General features: G+C 46.2%; 1 protein-coding gene across 7 annotated transcripts; it reads right to left on the bottom strand.

The window, feature by feature from the left end:
• Positions 1-1,713: 1,713 nt before the first annotated feature.
• On the bottom strand, positions 1,714-25,316 carry CDK4 (cyclin dependent kinase 4). Of its 7 annotated transcripts, none has more exons than XM_081318496.1 (9): positions 24,254-24,467; positions 23,753-23,918; positions 21,440-21,689; positions 18,833-18,968; positions 18,543-18,710; positions 17,697-17,806; positions 9,566-9,616; positions 8,689-8,824; positions 1,714-2,605 (listed from the first exon to the last, which is right to left on the bottom strand). In XM_081318496.1, the coding sequence occupies exons 3-9, from the start codon at positions 21,655-21,657 to the stop codon at positions 2,513-2,515; spliced, it is 912 nt and encodes a 303-aa protein (XP_081174622.1). In that variant the 5' UTR covers positions 21,658-21,689; positions 23,753-23,918; positions 24,254-24,467; the 3' UTR covers positions 1,714-2,512. The 7 variants fall into 7 exon arrangements, with proteins under 7 accessions (XP_081174622.1, XP_081174623.1, XP_081174625.1 ...); XM_081318497.1 differs by lacking the exon at positions 24,254-24,467 and adding an exon at positions 24,112-24,132; XM_081318499.1 differs by lacking the exons at positions 23,753-23,918; positions 24,254-24,467 and adding an exon at positions 24,515-25,316.
• Positions 25,317-26,373: the final 1,057 nt, after the last annotated feature.

The raw sequence follows: 26,373 nt of genomic DNA, 5'->3' as shown, positions 1-26,373 counted from the left end.
CATGCTATCGATTGTATATTTCTTTTATCAAAATAGCAACATGTAGATGGTGTCTTGAGCTACATAAATGGAAGTAAACTTCAATCTATAAGGCACATACAATAGCTGCCCGAGCATACATTATGTACCAGAATCATGTATGTTTCAAAGTATACATATGAATTACTGTCATTTCTGAATACAGCAAAATCAATTATGAAGCACAGATCTTTGAACAGAATACATAAGATATGCCCCTGAATTTATTACAATGCAATGATCATGCAGTTTGCTTGATCTTGGATACATCAGAACTACTATTAACTTAGAAATAGCTTTGATTTGTAAAAGAAAAAAAAAGCAGCCAAATCTCTCCAGTTTGTCTCTTCAGTTTTGAGTACACACAAATCAGGAAATATATTTTTATGAGGAACCCCTCTAAAAAAAATATTTCGGGTTGGAGAAATAGTTGATTAATACAGCAGCAGGGAAGAGACAGAACACTATTCAAATGAAGCAGTTACAGCTTACTCCAAAATTTAGCTAAAACAAGGAAAAATGGAGGAATGTATTAGCAAAAAAAGATGGTTTTTAATGGTAAGCATGATAATTCTCACAGCATGGTGAACATAAACCGAGCTCCTAGTTGAGTTTTAAATTAAACATGAATGGCTTAGATTCCAGGTTGTTTGTGATGTGGCATTTCTGTCAAGATTTTTTTTTCTTAAAATAGTCACTCCCTTCTCCCCAAGAAATAGCAAAATGCACTAAACATTGTTTGAATTGGCTATCCGTCCCATGCAGCCAGACTCCAGCTTATCTTGGCAAAACCGGAACACACAAAAAGCAGTTTGTTGAAGTTACCTGGAACTTGACGTACGAGCTCCCACATAAACCATTTCCTTCAACTACCCACTTCCATCAGCGAAAGCAAATTATTTAGAACAAAGGCATATTTTTGCAAGTAAAAATGTAAACAAAGTGCCTTTTACTTGGCTAAATCATACATTCATGAAGCATTGGCAACAGTTCTTTGGGGTTTCACATCAAGATTCCTCAGGCCCTTTCTTAGAAGTCCTTTCAAAGCTTTAAGAGTTGAATTAGGGGATTTATTTATTTATTTTTAAAGAAAGAGGTGCACCTCACCATGGCTATCTTCCCTGTCCCAACAGGAGAAAGAGTTGGCTTTTCACCCTTTTCCAAGGTATTAAGGCAAATCTGTATGTTGACAAGAGCTTCTACCACATCTAACATACTTCCTAAAGGAGTTTGCTAGATTTGGTGGAATTACATCAAGTTCGTAAGACCAATAGCGAAAGGGCAAAGTTAGCCCTCAAGAAGAAAGGAAGATGTGAAAAAAAAGAGAACTATGTAATAGAAAGTAAAATATGTAATGAAAGGGAGAAGGGAAGAGAAAAGAAAAGGGGGAAGGGAAGGGAAGGGCACTAAGCAAAGCTCAAGAATGTTCCAGAGAGGCTACTGCAGAGTCAGATTGTCAGGAACCTCATGAACAGATCAGGCAAGGGGCAGGACTTACAATAGGAAGATTCTGAAAAATCAGTACACAGCGCAGAACACACAGCGTAAAGCACCAGATTTCCAATTTGTAAAGCAAAAGGTTCGGCAATATCACTTTCTGTTCCGGAAAGCCCTTGGGGGTGTAGATGAATCAACACTTGAGCAACCCAACCCAGATGATAACCATTCACCAAACTAATCACAACACGAGACAACTTCAGGTGACAAGAAAAGGGAAAGACCAAACTATACTTGCCTGGACCTCGCCCTTATCCTTTATTGAAATGTTACCATTTTTAGAAGCCTTTAAAAATGTTTCACATTAATATCTGGAATCAAACAGACAGAGAATCTCTCTCATCTGAATGTGTTCCCCATGCCGAGATAGCCAACAGCGTAGGTCTGTCCTGACCAGTGTCTTGGCAATTAAAAAAAGGGGAAAAAAAAGAATTGTGAAGACTTATACAAAAATAATCTTCTGCTCCCATTTTTGTGGAGCTCTGCAACATGCTAAGGCAAGGCTTTAGTGTCAAACGGTTAGCCAAAGGAATGTGATAAGGCAGCAGTATTATTACGTGTAAACTGTTACAAAATTTTTATTAGAGGAAAAAGGGGCTATCCAAGAGAGACCTTTGGCAAAGAACCCATAGATAGATGACCGAGATGCCTCAAACTGGGCTGTCCCAAATACAACGGACCTCCAAGAACGTCAATGGAGATCAACCCAGGAATACAGAATGCACACTGCACAGTGACAGAGAGATGCCACTACAAAGTCCTAACATTTTCAGGGTGGGAAAGGATTTCCGTGGTGCATTTCCTGCAACGTGGCCCTTTCTTGTTTTCATGCATGTTGTCAAAAGCTTCGTCCTTCCCACCCCTTCAATCCTAGCACAGCCAGGACAGCTTGGGGAGTAGTCTTGAGTGTATCCACTTGATGGGGTTCAGGTTATACGCATATTCACAAAGTCTTTTGTACAGTCTCTTCCCCCGTGCTTAGGGACTCGCTGGGGTGCTACCCTTCACCTGCGTTCTTGTCCTGAAAGTACTGATGATGCAATGCTTGGAAGGCAGATATACGCTTCAGTGGATTGAATGTCAGCATTTCCTAGAGAGGCACAGAAAAGGAAAGCGATTACCGTATATACTTGAGTATAAGCCGACTCAAGTATAAGCCGAGACCCCCAATTTTACCCCCCAAAACTGGAAAAAGTTATTGACTCGAGTATAAGCCGAGGCTGGGAAATGCAGCAGCTGGAGGCTGGATCCCCCGAAAGACGTCTCTGCTGAGATGAGAGAACGGGGTGGCAAGCCGCCGAGAGAATGGGGCGGTGGAGTGCTCCGCCGAGAGAATGGGGCGGCTTGCTGTTCTCTCGGTGCAGCACGGCAGAGGCTGGATCTCGCGAAAGAAGTCTCCGCTGAGCGAGAGAATGAGGCGTCTCAGCGCCCATTTTCTCGGCGAAGACTTCTTTCGGGGGATGCAGCTTCTGCCGCCCCTTTCTCTCAGCTGCCCAGTGGAACAGCTTGCCACCAGAAATCAAGAGTGCTCCATCACTGGAGGTTTTTAAGAAGAGACTGGACATTCACCTGTCTGAGATGGTATCGGTCAGTGGTGGCAAAACTTTTAGAGACCGAGTGCCCAAACCGCAAGCCAAAACCCACTTGTTTATCACAAAGTGCCAAGGCAGCATCGGCATTCTGGTGCCCTTGGGGGAGGGGACAGGGAGGCGCCTCTGAGTGCCGCCTCTGGCACGAAAAAAAAGGGGGAGCAAAAAATGGGCCACCGTACCGCAAGGCACAAAAACGCCAACCGCCGCGCCGCAGGGTGCAGATACAAGGCACCGCACCACGTGAGAACGGGGCTGGGCTAGTGAGTATCACGCAGGCACTAGCCCCGCCCCCTTTGCAGCATGTGCCTGCTCGTGGCCCCGTGCACACATGCACGCATGTAAAATGCTTCCCCCTCCCTTTTCTTCCAGTCCACCAACCGACAAGGACCTGCTGCTGGCAGCGGTGGTGGCGCATGTGCCAACAGAGAGGGCTCTGAGTGCCACCTCTGGCAGGCGTGCCATAGGTTCACCACCACTGGTATAGGTCCTCCTGCTTGAGCAAGGGGCTGGACTAGAAGACCTCCAAGGTCCCTTCCAGCTCTATTCTATTCTATTCTATTCTATTCTATTCTATTCTATTCTATTCTATTCTATTCTATTCTATTCACTTTCTATGTTTCTATTCTATTCTATTCTATTCCATTCACTTTCTATATTTCTATTCTATTCTATTCTATTCTATTCTATTCTTATTACCATTCTCTATTCTATTCTATTCTATTCTATTCTATTCTATTCTATTCTATTCTATTCTATTCACTTTCTATATTTCTATTCTATTCTATTCTATTCTATTCTATTCTATTCTATTCCATTCACTTTCTATATTTCTATTCTATTCTATTCTATTCTATTCTATTCTATTCTATTCTATTCTATTCTATTCTATTCTATTCTATTCTATTCTTATTACCATTTTCTATTCTATTCTATTCTATTGTATTCTATTCTATTCTATTAACTTTCTATATTTCTATTCTATTCTATTCTATTCTATTCCATTCACTTTCTATATTTCTATTCTATTCTGTTCTGTTCTGTTCTACGTTCTGTTCCAATCCATTCCATATTTTCTATTCCATTCTGTTCCACTGTCCGAGCCCATCGGAGGCAACCCAGTCAGCCCACACAGGAGTTACACTAAGGCTACGCAGCCTCTCCTCTCAACCTGAACCCCTCCTTACCTTTCCTTTTATCTGCATCCTATTTTTAACTGCCGGCTCTGCCCAGCCCTATGGCAGGGCAAGATCTGCAAGATCCCCATTTGCATTTGACTTTGCCATCCCATCTGGTTCGAGATAACACACGAGAGAGAGAGAGAGAGAGAGAGAGAGGAGAGAGAGAAAGAGAGAGAGAGAGAGAGAGAGAGAGAGAGAGAGAGAGACACCTCAGCAAAAAAGAAAGAAAGAAAAAGTAGTAGAAGAGGCAGAGAGCCCCTGTGGGTAGGAGTGAGGATGGGGAGAAACAGCAAGAAGACCGGGTGGGGTGGGGTGGGTTAATCACTAAACCTTCCAGTGTTTAACCAAAGCAGCTTTTGCATTTGTCAAGCTCTGCTAGCAGGGCACTGGACGGGCCTGGCGGAGCTGCTGAAGGTGAATGGGAGAAGGTGAGTCTTCGCCGAGAAAATCTCAGCGCCCATTTTCTCGGCGAAGACTTCTTTCGGGGGATGCAGCTTCTGCCGCCCCTTTCTGTCAGCTGCCCAGTGACAGAGGCTGGATCCCTCGAAACAAGTCTCCGCTGAGACGAGAGAACAAGGCGTTTCTCTCTTCCCCCCCCCCGCTTTTGCCGCTTGTGTGTGTGTGTGTGTGTGTGACAGAGGCTGGATCCCCCGAAACAAGTCTCCGCTGAGACGAGAGAACAAGGCGTTTCTCTCTCCCCCCCCCGCTTTTGCCGCTTGTGTGTGTGTGTGTGTGTGACAGAGGCTGGATCCCCCGAAACAAGTCTCCGCTGAGACGAGAGAACAAGGCGTTTCTCTCTCCCCCCCCGCTTTTGCCGCTTGTGTGTGTGTGTGTGTGTGTGTGACAGAGGCTGGATCCCCCGAAACAAGTCTCCGCTGAGACGAGAGAACAAGGCGTTTCTCTCTCCCCCCCCCGCTTTTGCCGCTTGTGTGTGTGTGTGTGTGTGTGACAGAGGCTGGATCCCCCGAAACAAGTCTCCGCTGAGACAAGAGAACAAGGCATTTCTCTCCCCCCCCGCTTTTGCCGCTTTTGTGTGTGTGTGTGTGGGGGGGGGCAGTCAAGCGTTGTTTCCCTCCTCGTGCCCGTTTCTCAAGAGAAGCCCCCTGATTCAGCAAAATTGTGGGGGGGGAGGGAAAGGAGGGAAGCGCAGAGAGCCAGGCAAATGGGAAGAAGGCTCAGGAGCTTCAGCCTTGCCTCAAGGACAGCGGAGTCCTCTCCGCAGCAGCCGCGTCCCCGCCCCCTTCCAAGCCGATGCCCCCCACTCCGATCCCCAATTCTCCCTTGCCATCAACAAAGCAGCTAGGGAGGCCTGGGGGGCGCAAAGAGATGCACCCCTTCCGCCCCCAAATTCACTCCCCAGCGCGCCTGGAGCTGCCTAAAGCCGGGAGTAAACGGAAGAACTGGAGACGGTTCGCTCCCGCGGCCTCGAAAGCGACCCGCGGAATTCTGCCCCGCCGCCCAAGCTCGTCCGCTCCGTCAGCCCCCACCCCCACCCCTGCGCCCCGCTCTTCTTCTTCTTCTCCCCTCGAACTTGGCAGCGACGCCGGGAAAGCCGATGGGGAGTTTGGGGCCAACGTGCCGGGAGACGAGGCTGGGGAGAGAGATGAGGGGTTTTTTTACCTCTCGGGCTGCTGTCCGAGAAATACGGCGGGGCCATCGGAGTCACATTGCCCGAACTGGGCGCTGACAGCAGCGTTCATCCACCCCGTCAGCAGCCATGACTCGGGCACTAAGCGGGGAGCGAAGGGAAGGGACCGGCTTCCTTTCAGCCCCGCTGCGCCAGTGTGCGCGTCGCCAGGCGGCGGAGAGCGGGGGAGGGAAGGCGCCGGGCGGAGCGCTGCCCAAAGGGGAGGGAGGCGGAAAGGCCTGCGAGCGGCGGCTGGCTGTGGTGTTGGGGCGGCGCGGGCGAGGCAGCGGGCGAGCGGGGGGCAAGCGGCGGCTGGCGGTGAGTTGGGGCGAGTTCGGGGCTGCGCGGGCGAGCGAGCGATGGGGGGGAAGCAGCGCCTGGCGGTGAGTTGGGGCGAGTTTGGGGCTGCGCGGGCGAGCGAGCAATGGGGGGCGAGCGGTGGCTGGCGGTGAGTTGGGGCGAGTTCGGGGCTGCGCGGGCGAGCGAGCGATGGGGGGGAAGCGGCGCCTGGCGGTGAGTTGGGGCGAGTTTGGGGCTGCGCGGGCGAGCGAGCAATGGGGGGCGAGCGGCGGCTGGCGGTGAGTTGGGGCGAGTTCGGGGCTGCGCGGGCGAGCGAGCGATGGGGGGAAGTGGCGCCTGGCGGTGAGTTGGGGCGAGTTTGGGGCTGCGCGGGCGAGCGAGCAATGGGGGGCGAGCGGTGGCTGGCGGTGAGTTGGGGCGAGTTCGGGGCTGCGCGGGCGAGCGAGCGATGGGGGGCGAGCGGCGGCTGGCGGTGAGTTGGGGCGAGTTCGGGGCTGCGCGGGCGAGCGAGCGATGGGGGGGAAGCGGCGCCTGGCGGTGAGTTGGGGCGAGCTTGGGGCTGCGCGGGCGAGCGAGCAATGGGGGGCGAGCGGCGGCTGGCGGTGAGTTGGGGCGAGTTCGGGGCTGCGCGGGCGAGCGAGCGATGGGGGGGAAGCGGCGCCTGGCGGTGAGTTGGGGCGAGTTTGGGGCTGCGCGGGCGAGCGAGCAATGGGGGGCGAGCGGTGGCTGGCGGTGAGTTGGGGCGAGTTCGGGGCTGCGCGGGCGAGCGAGCGATGGGGGGCGAGCGGCGGCTGGCGGTGAGTTGGGGCGAGTTCGGGGCTGCGCGGGCGAGCGAGCGATGGGGGGGAAGCGGCGCCTGGCGGTGAGTTGGGGCGAGTTTGGGGCTGCGCGGGCGAGCGAGCAATGGGGGGCGAGCGGTGGCTGGCGGTGAGTTGGGGCGAGTTCGGGGCTGCGCGGGCGAGCGAGCGATGGGGGGCGAGCGGCGGCTGGCGGTGAGTTGGGGCGAGTTCGGGGCTGCGCAGGCGAGCGAGCAATGGGGGCGAGCGGCGGCTGGCGGTGAGTTGGGGCGAGTTCAGGGCTGCGCGGGCGAGCGAGCGATGGGGGGGAAGCGGCGGCTGGCTGTGGCTTCGGGGCGGCGCTGAGCTGCGCGGCCGCCCTCCCGCCCTGCCTGCCCCCTGGCCTTCGCCCCGCAAGCCCCCCCGACTTGCCCGGAGGAAGCGGTGGCGGCGCGGCGCTGCGGGCCGGGAGGGGAGGGGGCGCAGCGGGGGCTGCCCCTCCTGCCAAGGAGCCGAGCCCGGCGGCATGTGTGTGTGTGTGTGTGTGTGTGTCAGACCCGCAGGAATGGCTAGTAAAGGTGGCGGCAGTCCGGCATTTGCGTTTCTCTGTGTGTCAAGCCCCGTGGGCTCGACACACAGGAAGGGGGGGAATGCCGGAATGCCGCTTCCCTACCAGCCATTCCCGTGGGTCTGACACACACACGCACGCACGAGGGGGAGAAACAACGCTGGACTGCCGCCAGCTCTGCAAGGCTCTGCCGCTTCCTTCTCTCAGCAGCCTGTTCCGAACGAAGGGACAGTTCTTTTTTTTTTTGTTGACTGGAGTATAAGCCGAAGTGGAGTTTTTCAGCCCAAAAAGTGGGCTGAAAAATTCGGCTTATACTCAAGTATATACGGTATATAAAGCTCATAAAAACAGATGTGCACGTACCTGTGTTTCCCCCAAAATAAGACTGGGTCTTATATTATTTTTTTGCTCCAAACGACACATTAGGGCTTATTTTCAGGTTAGGGCTTATATTTTGGGGAAATTCGGTACTAAATGTGTCCGTCTGGCTGAGGATCTTAACGTGAGGCTTATTTTGGGGATGGTGCTTATATTACGAGCATCCTGTAAATCATCCAAGGGCTTTATTTGCCAGTTGGGTCTTATTTTCGGGGAAACACAGTCTATCCAGCATTACAGTTGTGTTCCGAATCTCTCCCGAGCAAGACTCACGAGGGAGGATCTGAAGGCAGGCAAACCAAGAACTTCAGCAGTTCTCGGTATCTATAGCCTAGATTCTCTGGTCTGCCTCTTAAAACTTGAAATCAGGGCTTACTCTGAAAGCACCGCCTCACGCTATTCTATGATTAATGTTGAATTCACACAGTACATTATTCAGACGCCAGCTGTAATTGTCACCAGCAGCATGACTGGATGAAAATTAAGTCACTCCTGGTTATCTAATACTGAGTCACCAACTCTCACTGCCTCTTCGCTGCCGAAGACAAATGCCAAGAAGACGGGTGCAAAGAACCGATGACTTGGTGATTACTCATGTAAGCTACCTAGATAGGAAATCTCTCCTTTGCTCCCTGTTTCCACCTTCAGAATAATACCAAGCCTCGGGCTCTCAATGATCATTCAATTCCCAATTCTCAACTCCAAATTTTTGCTCTCGTTTGTGTTGTAATTAGTCTGGTATCTTGGAACGTACCAACAGCAGCTGAACTCCCAGGACCTCAATTTCTGGCACAAAGTTCTCCACCGGCTGTGGAGAGCGAGCAGCGAAGGCACAGCGTGGTAGAGAAACATCCAAAGGCCAATCTTCCTCTGAAGGGAGACCGATCAGGCTGAAGGAAAGAAGGTGGGGTGGAGAACATGAGCTAGATCCAACTCAGATTGGTTTCAAGGCAATGGGGGCGAGCCTGTTAATGCACTGCAACTCCAAAGGTTTCCCAGCCACAGCACCAATCTTCAAATTACATGACTGAATGGTTTCTCATCTTGTAATTGTTGTTCTAATTCAGGGTTTCCGAGAGCTTGTAAGTGTAGGACAAGATTAACCCCTCCTAAATAATACTTCCCCTGACTAGTATGAGGGTCATGCACTCCAACTGAAATCAAGCACAACTAACCATTAAACATCAACAATAAAATGGATGAGTTCGCATAGATTCTCACCATCTTTTTAGCACATGAACTGGAAATCTGTGTTCCCCAGATATTGTTCAACTACAATTCCCAGCATCCTCCACGAGAGGTTGTGCCCTTTGAATGTTACAATCCAGCAATGTCCCTGCTTTTAACTCTCAACAAAAGCCAATGGCCAAAGCCCCGTTACTTGTGGCCATTTGCTCAATTAGAAAGATCAACAAAATTAAGACCTTGCAGCTATAATGAGGCCCTTCCGCTTTCCCTGGCTCACAAAACCCAACTCACAAATCTTTGTTCTGCATCCTTATGTAGAGCAGAATCAGTCATGCTACCTCAAGTCATGCTGAGCAAAACCAAGGCTCTAAATAAGAAACCACCTCTTTGTGATAATTTACTGACCCGCAACTTTTGGCATATTATAAGAAGTTAAGACTCACTCAAAAATCTTGCCCAGTTGGTCAGCTTCTGATTTGCCACAGAAGAGAGGTCTAGAAAGAAGACAAAGGGAAATGGTGATCATGGCAATGGATGACGCTCACAAATTCTGTTCTCTCTTAAACCCCAGGGCTGCTCTTTTCTCATTCTCTCCGATATCAAAACACTCAGGTCAAACATGGGGCTTGGTTAAGGTTGTATTATTCAGGGGGAATAGGAGGAGTCCATCACAGGGTTAACTATTTCAGGGCAGCTGTGATTCAATACACTGAGCTGAGAAGAGTAATAATTAGAAAGGCTTAACAGAGCCTGGCTTTGAATTATCTGAAGATAATGTAGGAGTCAAGCCAGACAACTGGAATTAGTAAGCAATGGCAATTGGGGAAGGCCTGGCCACAGATGGGAGATGAGTGTACCTATTGATGGAGCTTATAGACAAGGATACATTATGCAGGAAATCCCAATTCTTCATCAGATTGCCCAAACTAGTATTTACAATTCATCAGTATCCAAGGTTCCAAGAAACACTGCAAGCTTCATGAATCACAGTGACACCTTTTTGCCAAATTTCTAGTTCTTGGCCAATGAAATGTTGAGTTTTAAGAAATGTATAAAAGATCTAGGAAAACACTTCACGAATCATTAGATGTTACCTCCTCTCTCAAATGAAAACAGTAGCTTTAGACAGCTCTTGTATAAGGTGCAATACCCCTTAAATAGGCTACTACAAAGCTATATTCATAATCAATGGAATCGGTGCCTTTAATTAAAAAGACAGATGACTGACAACTGTAACTAGGTTCAGAGCTAATACCGGATTGACTGCAGTATCTAAAGACCACACAGCTTAGAAAGAAAATAAGAGAACAATGCAAAAAAGATGCTGTACTGAAAAAAAACTTGAAAGAAACTGATAAATCCTAGACAGGGTGTGTCCAATCAGCAGCCTGCAGGTCACAGGCAGCCTTGGACAGCTAGCAATGTGATCCAACAGGATCATACACCTTTAACATTATACAAGATATATATATACATATATACATATATATATATATACATATATATATACATATATACATATACATATACATATATATACATATATATATATATACATATACATATATACATATACATATACATATACATATACATATACATATATATATACATATACATATATATATACATATACATATATATATACATATACATATACATATACATATACATATACATATATATATATATATATATATATATATATATATATATATATATATATACACATATACATATATACATATATATATATATACACATATATATACATATACATACACCTTTTCGTTTTAGGCCTCCACCACCGTGTGCAAAAAAAAATAGGTTCAATCAATCAATTTCAACTTCTCGGGGGGAAAAAGAGATCTCACAAAGTTGGAATTGATTGATTGAACTTTTCGGTCCCACCCAGTCTGCTATTACCACCGCAGCCACGCCCACCCAGTGGGCCACGCCCACTCGGCACCCAATGATACATAAGTGGGTTTTGGGTTGCAGTTTGGGCACTCGGTCTCTAAAAGGTTCGCCATCACTGTTATATACTTTATACGTAGCCTGAGACAATTTCTCTTCACTCAGTGTGGCCGAGGCAAGCCAAAAGGTTGGACATCCATGTCCTAGACCAGTGATTCTCAACCTTTCCTTTACCAAGGACCCCCTTTAAATACCTTCTGTGGCCATGAATCATGGCCACAAACTTCCGAGACCGTAACATTTCTTCAAGCCTTCGCAAACCCCGTGATGACATTGTAGGCCCCCTCCCAGGGGTCTGTGGACCACAGTTTGAGAACCACTGTCCTAGATCATCCAATCGCCAGAATTTATGCTAAGCACCTGACATTCTATGTAGAAAAGGGAAGTTTGGACATTCAGCATGGCTGGCCAAAGCCACAAAGCACAATTGGCTTTCACTGATAAGCCCCATGCCACGTTCCCTTCCTCTCCTACAACTGCATGCCAGGGGACCAGTTAAGAAAGAGCTCTTGAAGAAAACCTCTCAAAGCTGGTGAGCACCTCTCTGTTTTTTTGCATCCACCTTCTATTATGCTACTCCCTCTGCTGGCTAAGAGCAGGTAGAACAGCTGAACATTGCTGAGATGCTGCCAAAAGAAGCAATTAAAGACTCCGAAGGACAGGCTACTCCAGTATAATATGCAACAGGAGGGTCAGCCACTGTACTATGCACAACGTGTTTACGGGCACGTTTAGTAAATCTACAGCAGCAAGAATTGGGAGATCAAAAGAAGTGAAAGCCCTAAAGGAAAAGTTACGGGAAAATAAAGAAGAGATTGAGAAATGTAAGTGATCCCCGTTACTGCAGCCATGGAAAGCTGTCAAAACAGAAAATCGGCAGATGCAAACACAATTACATGTTTGCAAAAACAGGAAAATCAAACATCAGCAAAAACGGAGGTAAATTTAGTCTGGCAGTCCAAAATTTAAACTTGAAAACAGGTTTGAGCTACTCGGTATGGGGATATGCCAACCATAGAGGTAATGAAAGAAGAATGGATTAGAAAAGATTACAAAGTTACATGTATGGGAACAGGAAGTTCTCAACTGCTGTCCCTGATGGGCCCCTTTATATACTGAACCCCAACAGCATTCATTAACAATGCTATACTCGAAGCAACACATTCGGAGGACACTAGCAGAATTATAGCTGCTCCGTTGTTCATTATAAATACTTTAATGGAATGATGAGCCAATTTGAATCGCTAAGGCCCTAAGGTATAAAACCAGGAGACGCCGAGTTTTAATCTTGCTTTAGGCATGAAAGCCAGCCGGGTGACTTTGGGCCAGTCATTCTCTCTCTGGCCAGCCCACTTCACAGGGTTGTTGTTGTGGAGAAAATAGGAGGAGGAAAGAGGATTAGGTAAGTTGCCACCCTGGCTAATTTATAAAAAATAATAAAGGTGAGAGGTAGATAGGTAAGTAGGCAGGTAGGTATATAGAAGGATGAGATAGATAGATAGATAGATAGATAGACGATAGATAGATAGATAGATAGATAGATAGATAGATAGATAGATAGATAGATAGATAGATAGATAGATAGATAGATAGATAGATAGGCAGTCAAGTACGCAGACAGACAGACTGGACTGCACTGCACAAGGAAAAGTAAAATTAATTCTCAACATGAACTTCTACCAGTAACAATGAAGAAATGTACCGCAGTCATTTATTTCCCTGCCAACTTATTTGAATAATCAATATAGCCAATATTTTGCAGAGATCATTCTGGAAGGGTCTTAAGCTAAAGATACTTCCCAAATGACCAGGACTGACCATTTGACACCAAAAACAGGTTTTTTACACTCAGGTAAGGGTGCCTCAATCTTCAGATAGTTCAGATTTGAAACTCACTACATCCTTGGTATGACAGTAACAGTCAAGAAAATAATATATTAGAAAATAAATGCATTAAATATAAATTCTATCATGACAGAAGTACCCAACTGCCTTTTGAGCAGATATAAAATATGATTCTCTTTCTTGATTTAGTAGAGCAAGAACTGATGGAAAGTGGGCACTGAATAAACTAGACCCAAACCTTAAAAAGAGCACAATTGCTAAATAACACAAGATCAGGCAACACTACTCTGCGGCCAATCAGAGAAAACATTGTGGATGTAATGTTTCTAGTTCTGCTGGAAATTACATGGACCTCGACAGATTCATCATATCAACAATAAAAGGCTATACAGGTAATCCCTGGGTTACAACTACTCGTTCAGTGACTGTTTAAAGTTACAATGTCAACATCCACCTACCCAGCAACACTAGTCTCATCTACCTACCCGCCTGCTTGTAAGCTGTCTAAGGCGGAAGTCCCCAACCTTGGCCATTTTATGACTTGTGGACATGCTGACTGAGGATTTCTGGGAGTTGAAGTCCACAAATCGTAAAGTGGGCAAGGTTGGAGACCCCTAGTCTAAGGCAACACTTGTTGTGCCGGGTACTTGAAAATTCCTGCCAGAATTTCCCATTCACATTACTTTTTGGAAGCCAGAAAGAGGGAAGTCACAAATCATTATCAATGAGATACTCATTTAACGTCACACAATTCTCACTTAACAGTAAACCAGGATTAACATCGCTAAGCGATGTAGACACATGTCATGCTTTATGACCATAATAATGCTTAGTAACCAAAATTCAGATCCCAATAACCATCACTGAGGAATATCTGTAAGTATACATGCTTACTGATTATAGTTTCTGACAATGAAAAGTATTCAAAATATAAATGCTGAATAGATTTCATTTTCAGCTGGATATAAGAAAACAAATGTCCTGCTTTTCTAAGAATGAGGATAGTGCCTCCTCCTCTGGAGAAGTAGACTTATGAAAGAGAAATGTATTTTGAATTTGCTTGATCTAGTTATTCTTTGGAAAATTATGTTAGTATGATCGTTTTAGATTGCCAGAAAAAAGTGTCTTTCCATTTTCTTTATAATGAAGTTTCAATCAAAAACAAATCATAACCAATGAGAAACTAGAAAATGATTTATATTATGTATTTATATTGGAATGGACTTAAATCAGAAAGAAACACTGGAATCCTTCTGTAAAAGTATGATTTAGTTAACTATTATTTACATAAAATTATGTATGTCTCTTTCACATCCACCCCACATCCCAGAGGGTGGGAACCTATACAATATTTCCATATCCCTTTGTCTAGACCAGGGGTAGGCAGCCGTGGCTCTTTTATGACTCGTGGACTTCAACTCCCAGAATTCCTGAGCCAGCATGGCTCAGCTTGGAAACCTCTCCCTTTTCCCTCAGCATGGCTGGCTCAGGAATTCTGGGAGTTGAAGTCCACGAGTCATAAAAGAGCCAAGGTTGCCTACCCCTGGTTTAGTTCAAAGTGTAGTTTGTGTTTAATCCTTGCAAGCTGCCTAAAATCAACACTGGATATTTATTTATTCGTTCAATTTCAATTACCCATCTCAGTAAATGACTCTGGGTGGCTTACAATTCAGTATATATACCGTGTTTCCCCAAAAATAAGACCAGGATTTATATATTTTGGGGACCAAAAGACCCATTAGGGCTTATTTTCGGGCAATCTCTTATTTTGCGGCAGCCCGCCCACTCCATCCCATCTGGTTGTAACAGGGCAGGATAATCCGAATCCCATCTTGTTGCTTGTGGCCGCAACAAGGCAGGAGAGTGCACGTCGAACGGTGCCACTACCACGAAGGGAGGTGAGGCAGGTGGGGGAGGCCCCGCAGCACTCTGTCTGTTCCCCGTTCGCCGCCTGTATTGTATGGTTTCAATGGCAGCAGCTCTGGAGGCCGATGGTAGGCTCTCTGCATCATCCTTGGGCTGCCAGTTTCGGCCACTGCCCCCCCTTTGCGGCTCTGCCTACACAGCCACGGGGAGAGTTGGTAGCTGGAGTCACGGCAGCAAGGTCTTCAGAGTGCCCCGCAGCCAGCCCTGGTATAACTCCCATGGCTGTGTAGGCAGAACCACAAAGGGGAGCAGTGGCCGAAACTGCCAGCCCAGGGACAATGCAGAGAGCCTACCACCGGCCACCAGAGCTGCCATCATTGAAACCATACAATACAAGCGGCGAATGAGGAGCAAGCAGCGTGAGGTGGTGCTGCAGTACCCAAGTGGCAGGCGGTGAACGGGGAGCAGGCAGAGCGACGCAGAGATGCAGGGAAGTTATCTGCGGGGTGGGGCCAGCGGGGACCAAAGAAAGCCCCTCCAGCTTTTACGATCTGTGAACTTCAACTCTGAGGATTCTTGAGCCAGCATGGGAGTTGAAGTTTTACAGATCGTAAAAGGGCCATAGTTCCCCACCCCTGAGGTATACCATTAAGATTTATATCAACATGCAACAGAAATACTTTCAGTTTTGCATTTGGGTTATGTTTTAGTGTAATTTTTAAAAATTATGTAGGAAAAATAAAGAACAATATTACATAAGAAAAAAAGCTTACGAAGGAACAAAAACAGACAGGACCAATGTTTACAGACTTTTAGTTCTTGAAAAGGACCAAGTAATATACTGACACAGAATATGCATACTGAAAAGCGGGGGAGGGGAAGCCCTGCACCATTTACTTCCTGATTTAGTATCTCTGTTCTGTCAGGTTATATTCTCTTGATTCTGACAGGAACAGAAGATTCTAACAGCTTCCTAAAAAAGCCAATATATGATGGCATAAAGACCATCCTGTGAATCCACAAACTGAATAGTGAAATAACTTCATTGTGTTGTTTGCATGTTAAGAATAGCATAAGAAGTACAGTTTCGCCAAAAGAGGCCCACACTGTATATTATCTATTTACTAACATGTGGAAACTGCCAGAAAGACAGCTATTTTGGTAACAATGCTTTCCGAAATGCCTCAGAATAAGGCAGGGGGCTGCTCACATGTGGTAAAAGAGATACATTTGTTGAATTTTAAGAGCATAAAAATTGGGCTATATGACATTTGGAGGTGCATTTTTCTAAGTCTCAGGAATGGACTAGTATTATATCGTGTCTATATTTTATATTTATACTTCGGAGAGATGCTGTCTGAAAGTAAAGGAGAATATCCTAAGTGTAGAATTTTGGACATCTGCTGTGTTTTACAAAATACACCCCCCCCACCTCAATAAAAACCCTTAGCATCCAAAGATGTAAATAATACCGTCTGTTGCAAAATCAGCTAAGAACTTTTTTAGTTTAAGTGGCAGTGAACTGAAGATTGTTGGATGAAATCCAGTAATGAACTATTCATGTGGTACGTGCCTCAAAGGAAGCCTGTCTGTTGGCTACACTCTTGAATCTGCCAGAAGAAATTTATGGGAGGAAATTATATAACTAGTGAGAAATACACTCCCAAGTTATGTATACCTGATTGAGCAATCCTGGTTTGGGAAAAATGGTCAAAATAATCAGGTCCCGTTGGATTCCGGAGCAAACCTGCACACTTAAATATCACAACCTATAGAAATAATGGCCAGGCATTTTTTTTTCTCTTACGCAAATGAAGACAGCAGTACTTTAACTCACTTAACAATGGGGGGGGGGGGGAAACTGGCGGAACCCTGCTTAATTAAAATGGTTTTTTTTGAAAAGCTGAATTGTTTTCTCCTCCCTCCAACCAGAATGTTTTTAACCTCCACAGTGCAAGGCAGTGAAGTGATTAAGCATGTGAATCTGTGTGACTTGTGATTTTTTTTTCTTTTTGGTTAACTAATACTCAAACTTCAGTTACATGCAAGACGATTTCAAAACAGCACGTGGTGCATTTAGTCTTGGTAAGTCTCCCTAATCCTATCTTCTGTTGAAAGGGGAGCCTAAGGAGAACAAGGGGAGGTCACTGGCTCCTCCCTATCAATCCTTAGCCTGAAAGATAAGCAAGACAGAATTCTGGCAGGCCAAGCCTTAATCTATTGTTTCCCAGCTGTGCTGCCGGCTGTGGTCACGTGCTGGCAAAAAGTATATTCACCAACACTGATCTGACACAAGGACAGCAAAGGAGGCAGAACAGCAAATGAGGCAGACCGCGAGTCTCCTTTGAAGACAGAACATGCCTGGGTCAACCCTTGCCTTGCTGCCCGCTTCTTTTCCAGCCATTCTTTATTATCCCCTCTGTATCAATCCTTCCCTCTTATTTCAAATTACCCTAAGGCTGTGGAAGAAAAAAAAAAAGGAAGCGAAGCATTTAACCTCCACAAATGCCAACCCCCACCAAAGGCTTACACAAGCACACACAGAAAACTCATTCCCACCCAGACTCAGTACGGTAAACGTCTATAATGGTATTCTGAGGAAACTCCCATCTCATGAAATATTTTTTAGAAATAGAAAACGTTAAGACTCAAAACTGGGCAGAAGGGGGGGGGGCTGCATGAAAGTTAAGACTATTGCAGGTATTATGGGGACCTACACAATTGCTCCGGAAAGTTAAGCCTATTGCAGGCATTATGGGGACCTACACAATTGCTCCAAAACAATCTGAAATCAGCTAACTGAAGCTCTGCCACAATCCCAATGATTTGTTTTCCCAACTGGAAGGAGAAAATCCTCCTTCCTCTTCCTTCCCCTCAACCGCTTACTTCCTTCGGAACATCTCTGCAAAGATACATCCCACACTCCACAAGTCCACGGGAGTAGCATAAGTTGACTGGAGCAGCACTTCTGGAGCACGATACCAAAGGGTGACCACCTGGATGAGAGGAGAATACAAGAAAGCATGAAGATGGGAGAAAAGCCACAGAGGGGAGACTCAAGCTCCATGCTGGAGATGAGGCTAAGTTCCATAAGAAACATTCTGATGCTTTCTATTATTTCCCGGGCTCCCGTCCGTCACAATTCCTCCTCAGTCTGAACTACCCATTTTCCCATTCCTATCAAGACATCCGAGCATCTAGTTTTGTTTGGAAATAATATTGTCAATATTGAATGTAGATCTGCAGCTACCTATTAGGGGCACAGGGCTACTCTCCTTTACACCCACCAAGACCACACAGGTTATGGAATACCCCTTCTCCACTGTCAACAGTAAAAAGAAGCAACAGAGTAATCCCTTCCTATTAGCTGCAAAGATCTCTAGAGGTAGAAATAGCTACCTGCTATTCTCCAGGTGTTATAACCCAGCAGCCCCCAAGCTTTTGGGCACCAGGGATCAGTTCTGCGGAGGGCAGTTTTTCTGGGTCCCGGAAGTGTGTGGTTTTGCATGCACAGGGCCTTTGTTCTCTTGCACAGCCTGGTTCTTGGTGGTCTGCAGCCCAGGAGTTTGGGACCCCTGTTGCAACGTAACAGTCTGGGATTCTAGTAGGTGGAAGTCTATAACATTGGGATAGAATGAGCTGGTTTACTCCTGTCTTCATGAAGGTCCCAACTTAGCTGTGCTAGTGAGAACAGGCCTTGTTTCTTTCTCATAAGATCTGGACAGCGCTCACCAATGGTGTCAGGGCCATCTGGCAGCTGTAGATACGGGCCAGTCCAAAGTCAGCCAGCTTGACTTGACCAGAGCTGGTCACCAGGATATTCTCTGGCTTAAGGTCACGATGAACAATGCAATTCGAATGTAAGAAATCCAAGCCACTCAAGAATTGACGCATCATGTCCTGGAGGTGAGAGGTAGAAGAACATGTGACATCAACAGCTCTGCTTAGGAGTCCTTGTATTCTTACCAATCTGGAGGTCAGCCCAGAATAGAGTACTGGACGTCAATCTAAGTTTGATTTACCTTTATTACTTCTGAGGGTAAGCCAGGAGGTGGTGTTTTTTCCAAATAGGCTTTCAGATCCTGATCTACATGCTCAAAGACCAGAGTCACTTTGGTTTCTCGTTCAGTCCGTGTAGTTGTGCAAACATCCATTAGTCTAAAGAGGAATGAAGGAAGAGACACTCAGCAAATGTTCCACTACTGCCAAGAAAGATGGAGACTGGTAAAATTAAGAGAACATCTTAAATCAAAAGGATTCTTGAATAGAATTTCGCTGATCCTGAATTATGTCCAGGCACATCTAATGTCCTGAATAATGAGACAGGCTGGAAACCTCACAGCTTGCAAGAAATAATACAGATCTCTACATAATAGATTTAATCTATTGAGCTCTTAAGAGTCCAGGCCATCTGCCCCATACGCTTTTTTCTGTCTCACTAGCCTACCAAGATACTTCTATTCCAGTCTCAAGATCCTCCTATTAAAAAAATGCATTGATATACCCCTTCCCCCAATCTCTTCACTCCCATCCCATGTTTATCTCCCATTCTGACTCTCAGTTCACCCAGTTTCTGCTGTGAGTCATCCTTAAGACAAACACTGACCATGTTGTAAATTATCAATAGAGCCAAGGCCTCCTCTCTGCCTTTGTCAACACAAAAGAGAGCCAAGTAGGAAAAAAAGTCTCTGAGCCCCCCCCAGATTCTCCTACACCCAATTTCAGATCTTATTTGCTAAGGGTGATCCTTTATAATCAGCAGTCTTCTCTAATCTGGCTCTCCATATACATTAGATCTGCATTAGATGATGACCAGTCTCCTGTTGCCCAGACACTGCACTGTAAAGGCGATGCTGCATCTTTCGGTGAAAGGTGAAAGATCTAACCAAGTTATAGCCCCTGCCCTTAATTGGCCTGCTCCACACAACAAAGGCAGATGAAAGTGCCCACTGTTATTGGAGCGTGGGCCTGGAAGAAAGAAAGGAGGCGACCAAATAAGTCAAGAACTATAATCGGAGACCAATTATTCTAAAATAGCTCTGACAAATTTAGATCACCCGCTGTACACAAAGTCAGATAGTTTCACTTTAGGCTCAGTCTGATTCAGTGATACAATTAACATGGCTTGTAAATCATGGTTGAAAGTTTAGCATAATTTATAAACCCAGGGAAATTGTGGTTTATTCAATTGACAAGCCATGCCTTAGTTGGCTACCCTCCAAACTCCCATATTCCTAGTGCTATCTACTGCATATACCTGAAGAGGGCTACTACCGTCTCCACAAGTAGTTATGGCAATTATCAATATGCTCAGTCCTCTTTCAGATTGTGATTATCCTAACCGAGCTAGGAAATGCAGCAGCATTGTGCTCTAGATAGACAGCTAAAAGGCCAACCCATACTTATCACACTATCGGCTTAGTCACACATAGATTTTCCTTCCAGTGTTTCTTAGATTGTGTGATCCCACTCTTCAAATCAGCTTTCCCCAACCAGGAACATTTTTTTCTGTGTACAAAGGCCACACTGAGCAAAGACTGTTAAAGCGGTAGTTCCACCTGTTCCAGTCCAATCTAGGCCACCAGTTTCCAGATCTAATCCAAGTCACTTAAAAGAGGCACTGAATGTAGAAAAATGCTCTACCTGAAGACAGCCCCGTTTCCCAATTCTCAAACATTACAAACTAAACTCAAGCAGGAATAAGGCAGACTGCTGAATAAATTCAAAGCACTGAATCCCTCACGTACTCCTTCTATTCAGCCCTTGATGTGAACCAAGTCTGGTCCTGTTTTTATCTCAACTCTATAATCACAACAGAGGTGGAACAAAAAGCCCATTGAAGAAAAGCTTTCCGGTGAATTACACTTTGTTTAGAAAATCAGTTCAGAGTCTGCGTAGAGATAATGGTTTCCGGTCCCCTTGTATTAATTTACTTAAACGATGATTGAGTTAACATAAACTTCTGTTCTTTTGCATACATGGAAGCATTAACTGAACTGTCCAGAGACTGGGTTTTATGACTATATTATTCCATTTAAGCCCAATTACACACACACACACACACACACACACACACACACTGTATGTGTTCATATATATGTTGATTTGATGGCACATTGTATATGAGGATTACTTATCCTCAGATGAAATCGACAAAGGCTTATACCACAGTAATATATTTGCACTATTTGTATTTGCAAAATAACTACTATTATCTCTGCAAAAACACAGAATGTGCAATTTGAGCCATAAGGTAAAGGTTCCCCCGCACATGCGTGCTAGTCGTTTCCGACTCTAGGGGCCGTTGCTCATCTCCATTTCAAAGCCGAAGAGCCAGCGCTTGTCCGAGGACATCTCCATGGTCATGTGGCCAGCATGACTAGACGCCAAAGGCGCACGGAACGCTGTTACCTTCCCACCGTAGTGGTCCCTATTTTTCTACTTGCCTTTTTACGTGCTTTCGAACTGCTAGATTGGCAGAAGCTGGGACGAGTAACAGGCGCTCATATCTTTACATAATTAACTCTCAAAAGGCTGCAGTTCCAGGTTCCCAGTCCTGCACCAACTGCAAATCTATCAACCCTTAAACCCCACCCTGGAAGGCTTGTAGTTACAGATGAGGCCCTCACCTCACAATGTTGGGGTGGTCAAGGTGCTCCAAACGTTTCAGCAGGGCCACCTCTCGGACGGTTGACAGAGGGAGTCCATTCTCACTGTTCTGCACTCGTACATTCTTGAGAGCCACAAATTTGCCACTCTGCAAGTCCCGGGCCTTGAAGACGGTGCCATAAGCTCCAATACCAATTTCAGCCACAGGCTCATATTGTTCTTGCACGCCCATGGCCATCCTGGCAATCCCTTGCTGGAGTCACTGAAGTTCTAAAAATGCAAGGAAGAAGAGAAAGACCGCATTTACTTTTACCTCTTCTTATACCAAACTCCTTGAGTACCCCAAGGCCAATCATTTCGTTTTTTAAACAAAGCAGTTTATTATTCCTCTTTACGTCAGTGTGTGGCCTTCAACTCTCAAGAATTCTGAGCTGGCTGGGAAATTCTGTGAGTCGATGTCCACACATCTTAAAAGTTGCTGAGGTCGACACACACTGCCCAAGATTCCACAGCACCTCCATTCCTTTCTGCCCTGGGCAGTTTCTTTCTGCACTTCACTAGACCAGGGGTAGGCAACCTCGGCTCTTTTATGACTCGTGGACTTCAACTCCCAGAATTCCTGAGCCAGCTGGCTCAGGAATTCTGGGAGTTGAAGTCCATGAGTCATAAAAGAGCCGAGGTTGCCTACCCCTGCACTAGACTATACCCCTCCAAGGGAGCATCCTGATTATTCTGATAACGAAATGGATTATGGAACTCTTTCCATCTGCATTCGAGTGGGTAGTGGATCTGTTTCAGCCGACAGTGCTAGCAGGTTTAGATATAACAAGATGTAAATAATTTGTGATGCTTTTAATATTGAAGCAGGAAGAGGGAATTTCAGCAGGTGCTGTTTTGCTCAATCTTGCATGAAAATTGGCACCTTGGGGGATACCCCCTTCTAACAGCACTGCTAGGGATATCAATCAATAGAAGGAGGAAGACATAACTTGAAAGCCTGAGAGCGCTTATTAGGCTTCCCACATAGGCCCAGATGATTCACAGATACTCACCCATTCAGTCCTTTTATTTGCAGTGGCATGACTGGGGTGTATTCCATTAAATAAGATTACTATTTTGACCGACCCAAGTTGCCATAACTGTGTACTTTTCCACATGCTCACTTGGCAACAGGGGAGAAACAAACCAAAAATCCTAAACTTTATCTACACATCTTCAATAAAGTGGCTACACAGATACTAAGTGAACACCAACGAGCAGTAACAACTTTCTGCATATACCCAGAACTATATAGTACACGTACAGATTGCACTCAACAATTATTCCGAAAGGTTAAAGCAGGCATATAAGCTTAGCTAGGCTTCCCCAATTCCCCCTTGTCCTCCACACAGATCCTGAGTAGGCACATTAAAGCTGTCTAAAAAAACAGCCGCTGTATCATAATCATAATTGGAGGAGGTCACATTCTATGAATGGGGTAAAAAGAGATCAATTACACAGGGCAGATTTCAAGGCACTGCATCATATGTAACTTGCTCAATTTTTAGACAGATCGGTCCTCCTTTATCGCAGGCAGGTAGTAATACAATAAAATCACGCTTACTTTTATCTTTCAAGCAGCCCATTTGCTAGCCAGTATCGACCACTTGCTGTGCCCAAACTCTCCACGGCCATTTCTCTGGGCCACAGATGGCGTTTTGTTGTGTTTTTTTTTTAAACTCTTATCGCAAACAATCTCCACGTGGCCCCGAACAGCACTAGAAAAACTTTTTCCCACACCCACAGCAAAAGCTGCTCAGCAGCAAACGAGGCCCGACATATTTCAGCGTCCTTAAAGGAAGAAAGGGGTGGGGGCGGGGAAGGGCTTCTCGGGGTTTTCAAACAATTAAAACACGCCGCCCGGTTACGGGGCCGGCGGCTCAGAGCCCGCGGGAAAACGTGGAAAAAAACTCAGGTCGTCGGAATGCAAACTCTTGCGAATTAAAAGCTAAGCCCCGCCTCCTTCTCCTCTCCCTCCCCCCCACCACCACCAGCGCTTTGCTCTTGTGCATTTCCTACAGTTACGCCAGGGGTCTTCAAACTTGGCCCTTTTATGACTTGTGGACTTCAACTCCCAGAATTCCTCAGCCAGCAAAGCTGGCTGAGGAATTCTGGGAGTTGAAGTCCACAAATCATAAAAGGGCCAAGTTTGAAGACCCCTGCGTCTTGTGCATTTCCTACAGTTACGCTGTTGCGCTCCGGACTCCGGGCGAGAACAGTTACATTTCAAACAACGCCCTTATTTTATCCCTCGCCTCCCATCCCCGCCTTGAGCCTCCCGATTCCTAACTCACCCCGAACAAAAGCCGAGGGGGGGGGGGCGGCTAGGCTTCCAACATCGCCAAGCCGCTTCCTCTACCGCCTTCCTCCTTTCGCAGCCGCCTTCCAGCACAGAGACGGATCGGAGAAGGGGGGGAAGCGTCCTCCCCGGAGGAGCCTCATTCGCCGGGTAGTACGAAACTGCAAGACGTGATTAAAAAAAAAAAAACCCAACAGTGTTTGCAAACATTTAAACCCCCCCCCCAAAAAAACCCACCCCCCTCTTAACCCACCCACCCACCCACCCACCCCCTCCCTCCCTCGGCGATCCAAAGACCTCGCTCGCTTCCCGCCGTCCCCAACGATGCCCCCCGCCCTCTCCCCTCTGACTCACTGCCGGCGCCAAAGCTGCTTTGGCGGGATTAAGGCATTCCCCGCTCTTGCGAGCCACGCGGAAGAAGCTTCCCCCTCCCCCTTCCTTTCCCTCCCTCCCTCCCTCCCTCCCTCCGTTCGGAAGAAGCAGGGCCCGAACTCACCCCGGCGAGGAGCCGCGACGGGGGCTGCTCCGGCTCAGCGGCGTTCAAAGTAGCAGGCTGGGTGGGTGGGGGGGGGAGGAAGGCGGGGTTGGAAGACCCGGCGAAACCAGAGAGGCGCTACAGCCAGAGTGGCTACCAGAAGGAAGTGGGGTCTCCATAGTTACCAGTCTAAGCTTAGCCTCCCCTCCCCCCCCTCTCCTTCAGAGGTATATGTGCGTGGGGGGGAGGGGGAGGGGGAGGGGGGGAGGGAAAGGCGCTTACTTCCTCTTTGCTGCGGAGATGCTGGAAGGGGCCAGGTGTCTTCCTCCTCTGTTTAAAGGACAAAATGTTGCCATGCACGTATTTGCAGGGAGAGAATGAAAGCGTGAGAGAGAGAGAGAAAGAGCTCACGTTGGCCTTGGACAGCTTTTAACCCTCAAGGGACGTCAGGGCTCCAGTGCCTTTTATTTATTTATTTATTATTTATTTATTTATTTATTTATTTATTTATTTATTTATTTATTTTCTAGACCGCCCTTCTCCCGAAGGACTCAGGGCGGTGTACAGGGCAATAAAAATACAATAAAAATACAATATACAAAAGTTAAAAATAAAATTAAATAAACTAGCCCATTACAATAAATAATTAAAAAATTACTAAATAAAATACCCCAAACCTATTAGACCAGGCCGGCTTGTTCAAATAGGTAAGTTATCATTGACTTTAAGCGCGAGTTACATACAGCAAAGGCAGACTTTCTTAACTCCTACGGCCCACGCTTGCCATTTTTCTTTTTTTTTTTCTTTTCTTTTTGCTCCAATCTGAGATTTGGATTTCATCTTTGGTGCTTATTTCCCCCCCTCCCACCCACCCCCACCCCGGTCCGTGTTTCCAGGCGTGTGGAAATTATGGGATCTGAAATCCAGCACACATTCAGAGGGGGCCAGAAGTGAGCCCATGTAAAATACAAGTAGTCCTCAAGTTGCAACCACGATTGAGCCCAACGTATATGTTGTTGCTAAGGGAGACATTGGTTAAAGTGAGCTTTGGCCCATTTTACCACGTTTCTTGAGAGAATGAATCCCTGCGGTTCTCTAAATTAGTAGCACGGTGGTTTAAGTGAATCTGGCTTCTCCATGGACTTGGCTTGTCAGAAGGGTCCCCAAAGAGGATCACGTGATACTAACCTGGATGCTAACCATCTTAAATGGGAGTCGGTCGTCAAGCATCCAGATGTAAATCGTGACTATGGAGATGCAACGGTCGTAAGTGTGAAAAATGGGTCATAAGTCACTTTTTTCAGTGCACTGTAACTTTGAACGGTCACTGAATTAACTGTTGTAAGTCAAGGACTACCTGTATATGGTAAAGGGAGCATTTTCTTGAATCCAAAATAATTTCTGGTGATTATATGGGTTCAAGGTGTTAGTGATGACTTACAAAGCCCTACATGGCATGGGTCCGGATTACCTACGGCAACACCTGCGGCCAGCGTCAACTTCCCTCCGTCCAGTGCGCTCCCACAGAGAGGGCCTCCTCAGGGTGCCGCCGATCAAAGAATGCCGATTGGTGACCCCCAGGGGGAGAGCGTTCTCTGTGGGCGCGCCAGACCTTTGGAACCGCTTACCAGCTGAGCTCCGGATGGCCCCCGACCTTCGCTCCTTCCGGCGCGATCTCAAAACTTTCTTTTTCGAACAAGCTGGCCTGGTCTGACGGGATGGGGTTGGGTTTTATAACAGTTTCAATTTTAACATGTATTAATTTTATGGGCATAATGGTTTAATGGCTTTTTAATTTTTGTATTCTATTTTTAATTGTGTATTGCCCTGTTCACCGCCCTGAGTCCTTTGGGAGAAGGGCGGTATACAAATTAAATTATTAAATTAATTAAATTAAATATACCCATGTTATCTTGGCAAAACTGGTTTGCTATTGTTGCCTTTGGTTGTTTTCTTTTTTTTTTTTAATTTTCAGATTAGGCTACAGCCCTGGAATATCTTGGTGGTTTCTTTCAAATTTTAATCAGATTCTAGATAAGGCTACTTAAGTTTTCGTTCAGTCTTTCCATCTGAGTGGACAGTGAAAGTTGAATCTCAATTCCCCCTACAATTGCTTTCAGTTACCTTGCCACATAACATCA

The sequence above is a fragment of the Vipera berus genome (genome assembly GCF_964194415.1).
Source record: "Vipera berus genome assembly, chromosome: 2".
NCBI lineage: Eukaryota > Metazoa > Chordata > Lepidosauria > Squamata > Viperidae > Vipera > Vipera berus.
This window is presented reverse-complemented; position numbering and strand designations above follow the sequence as displayed.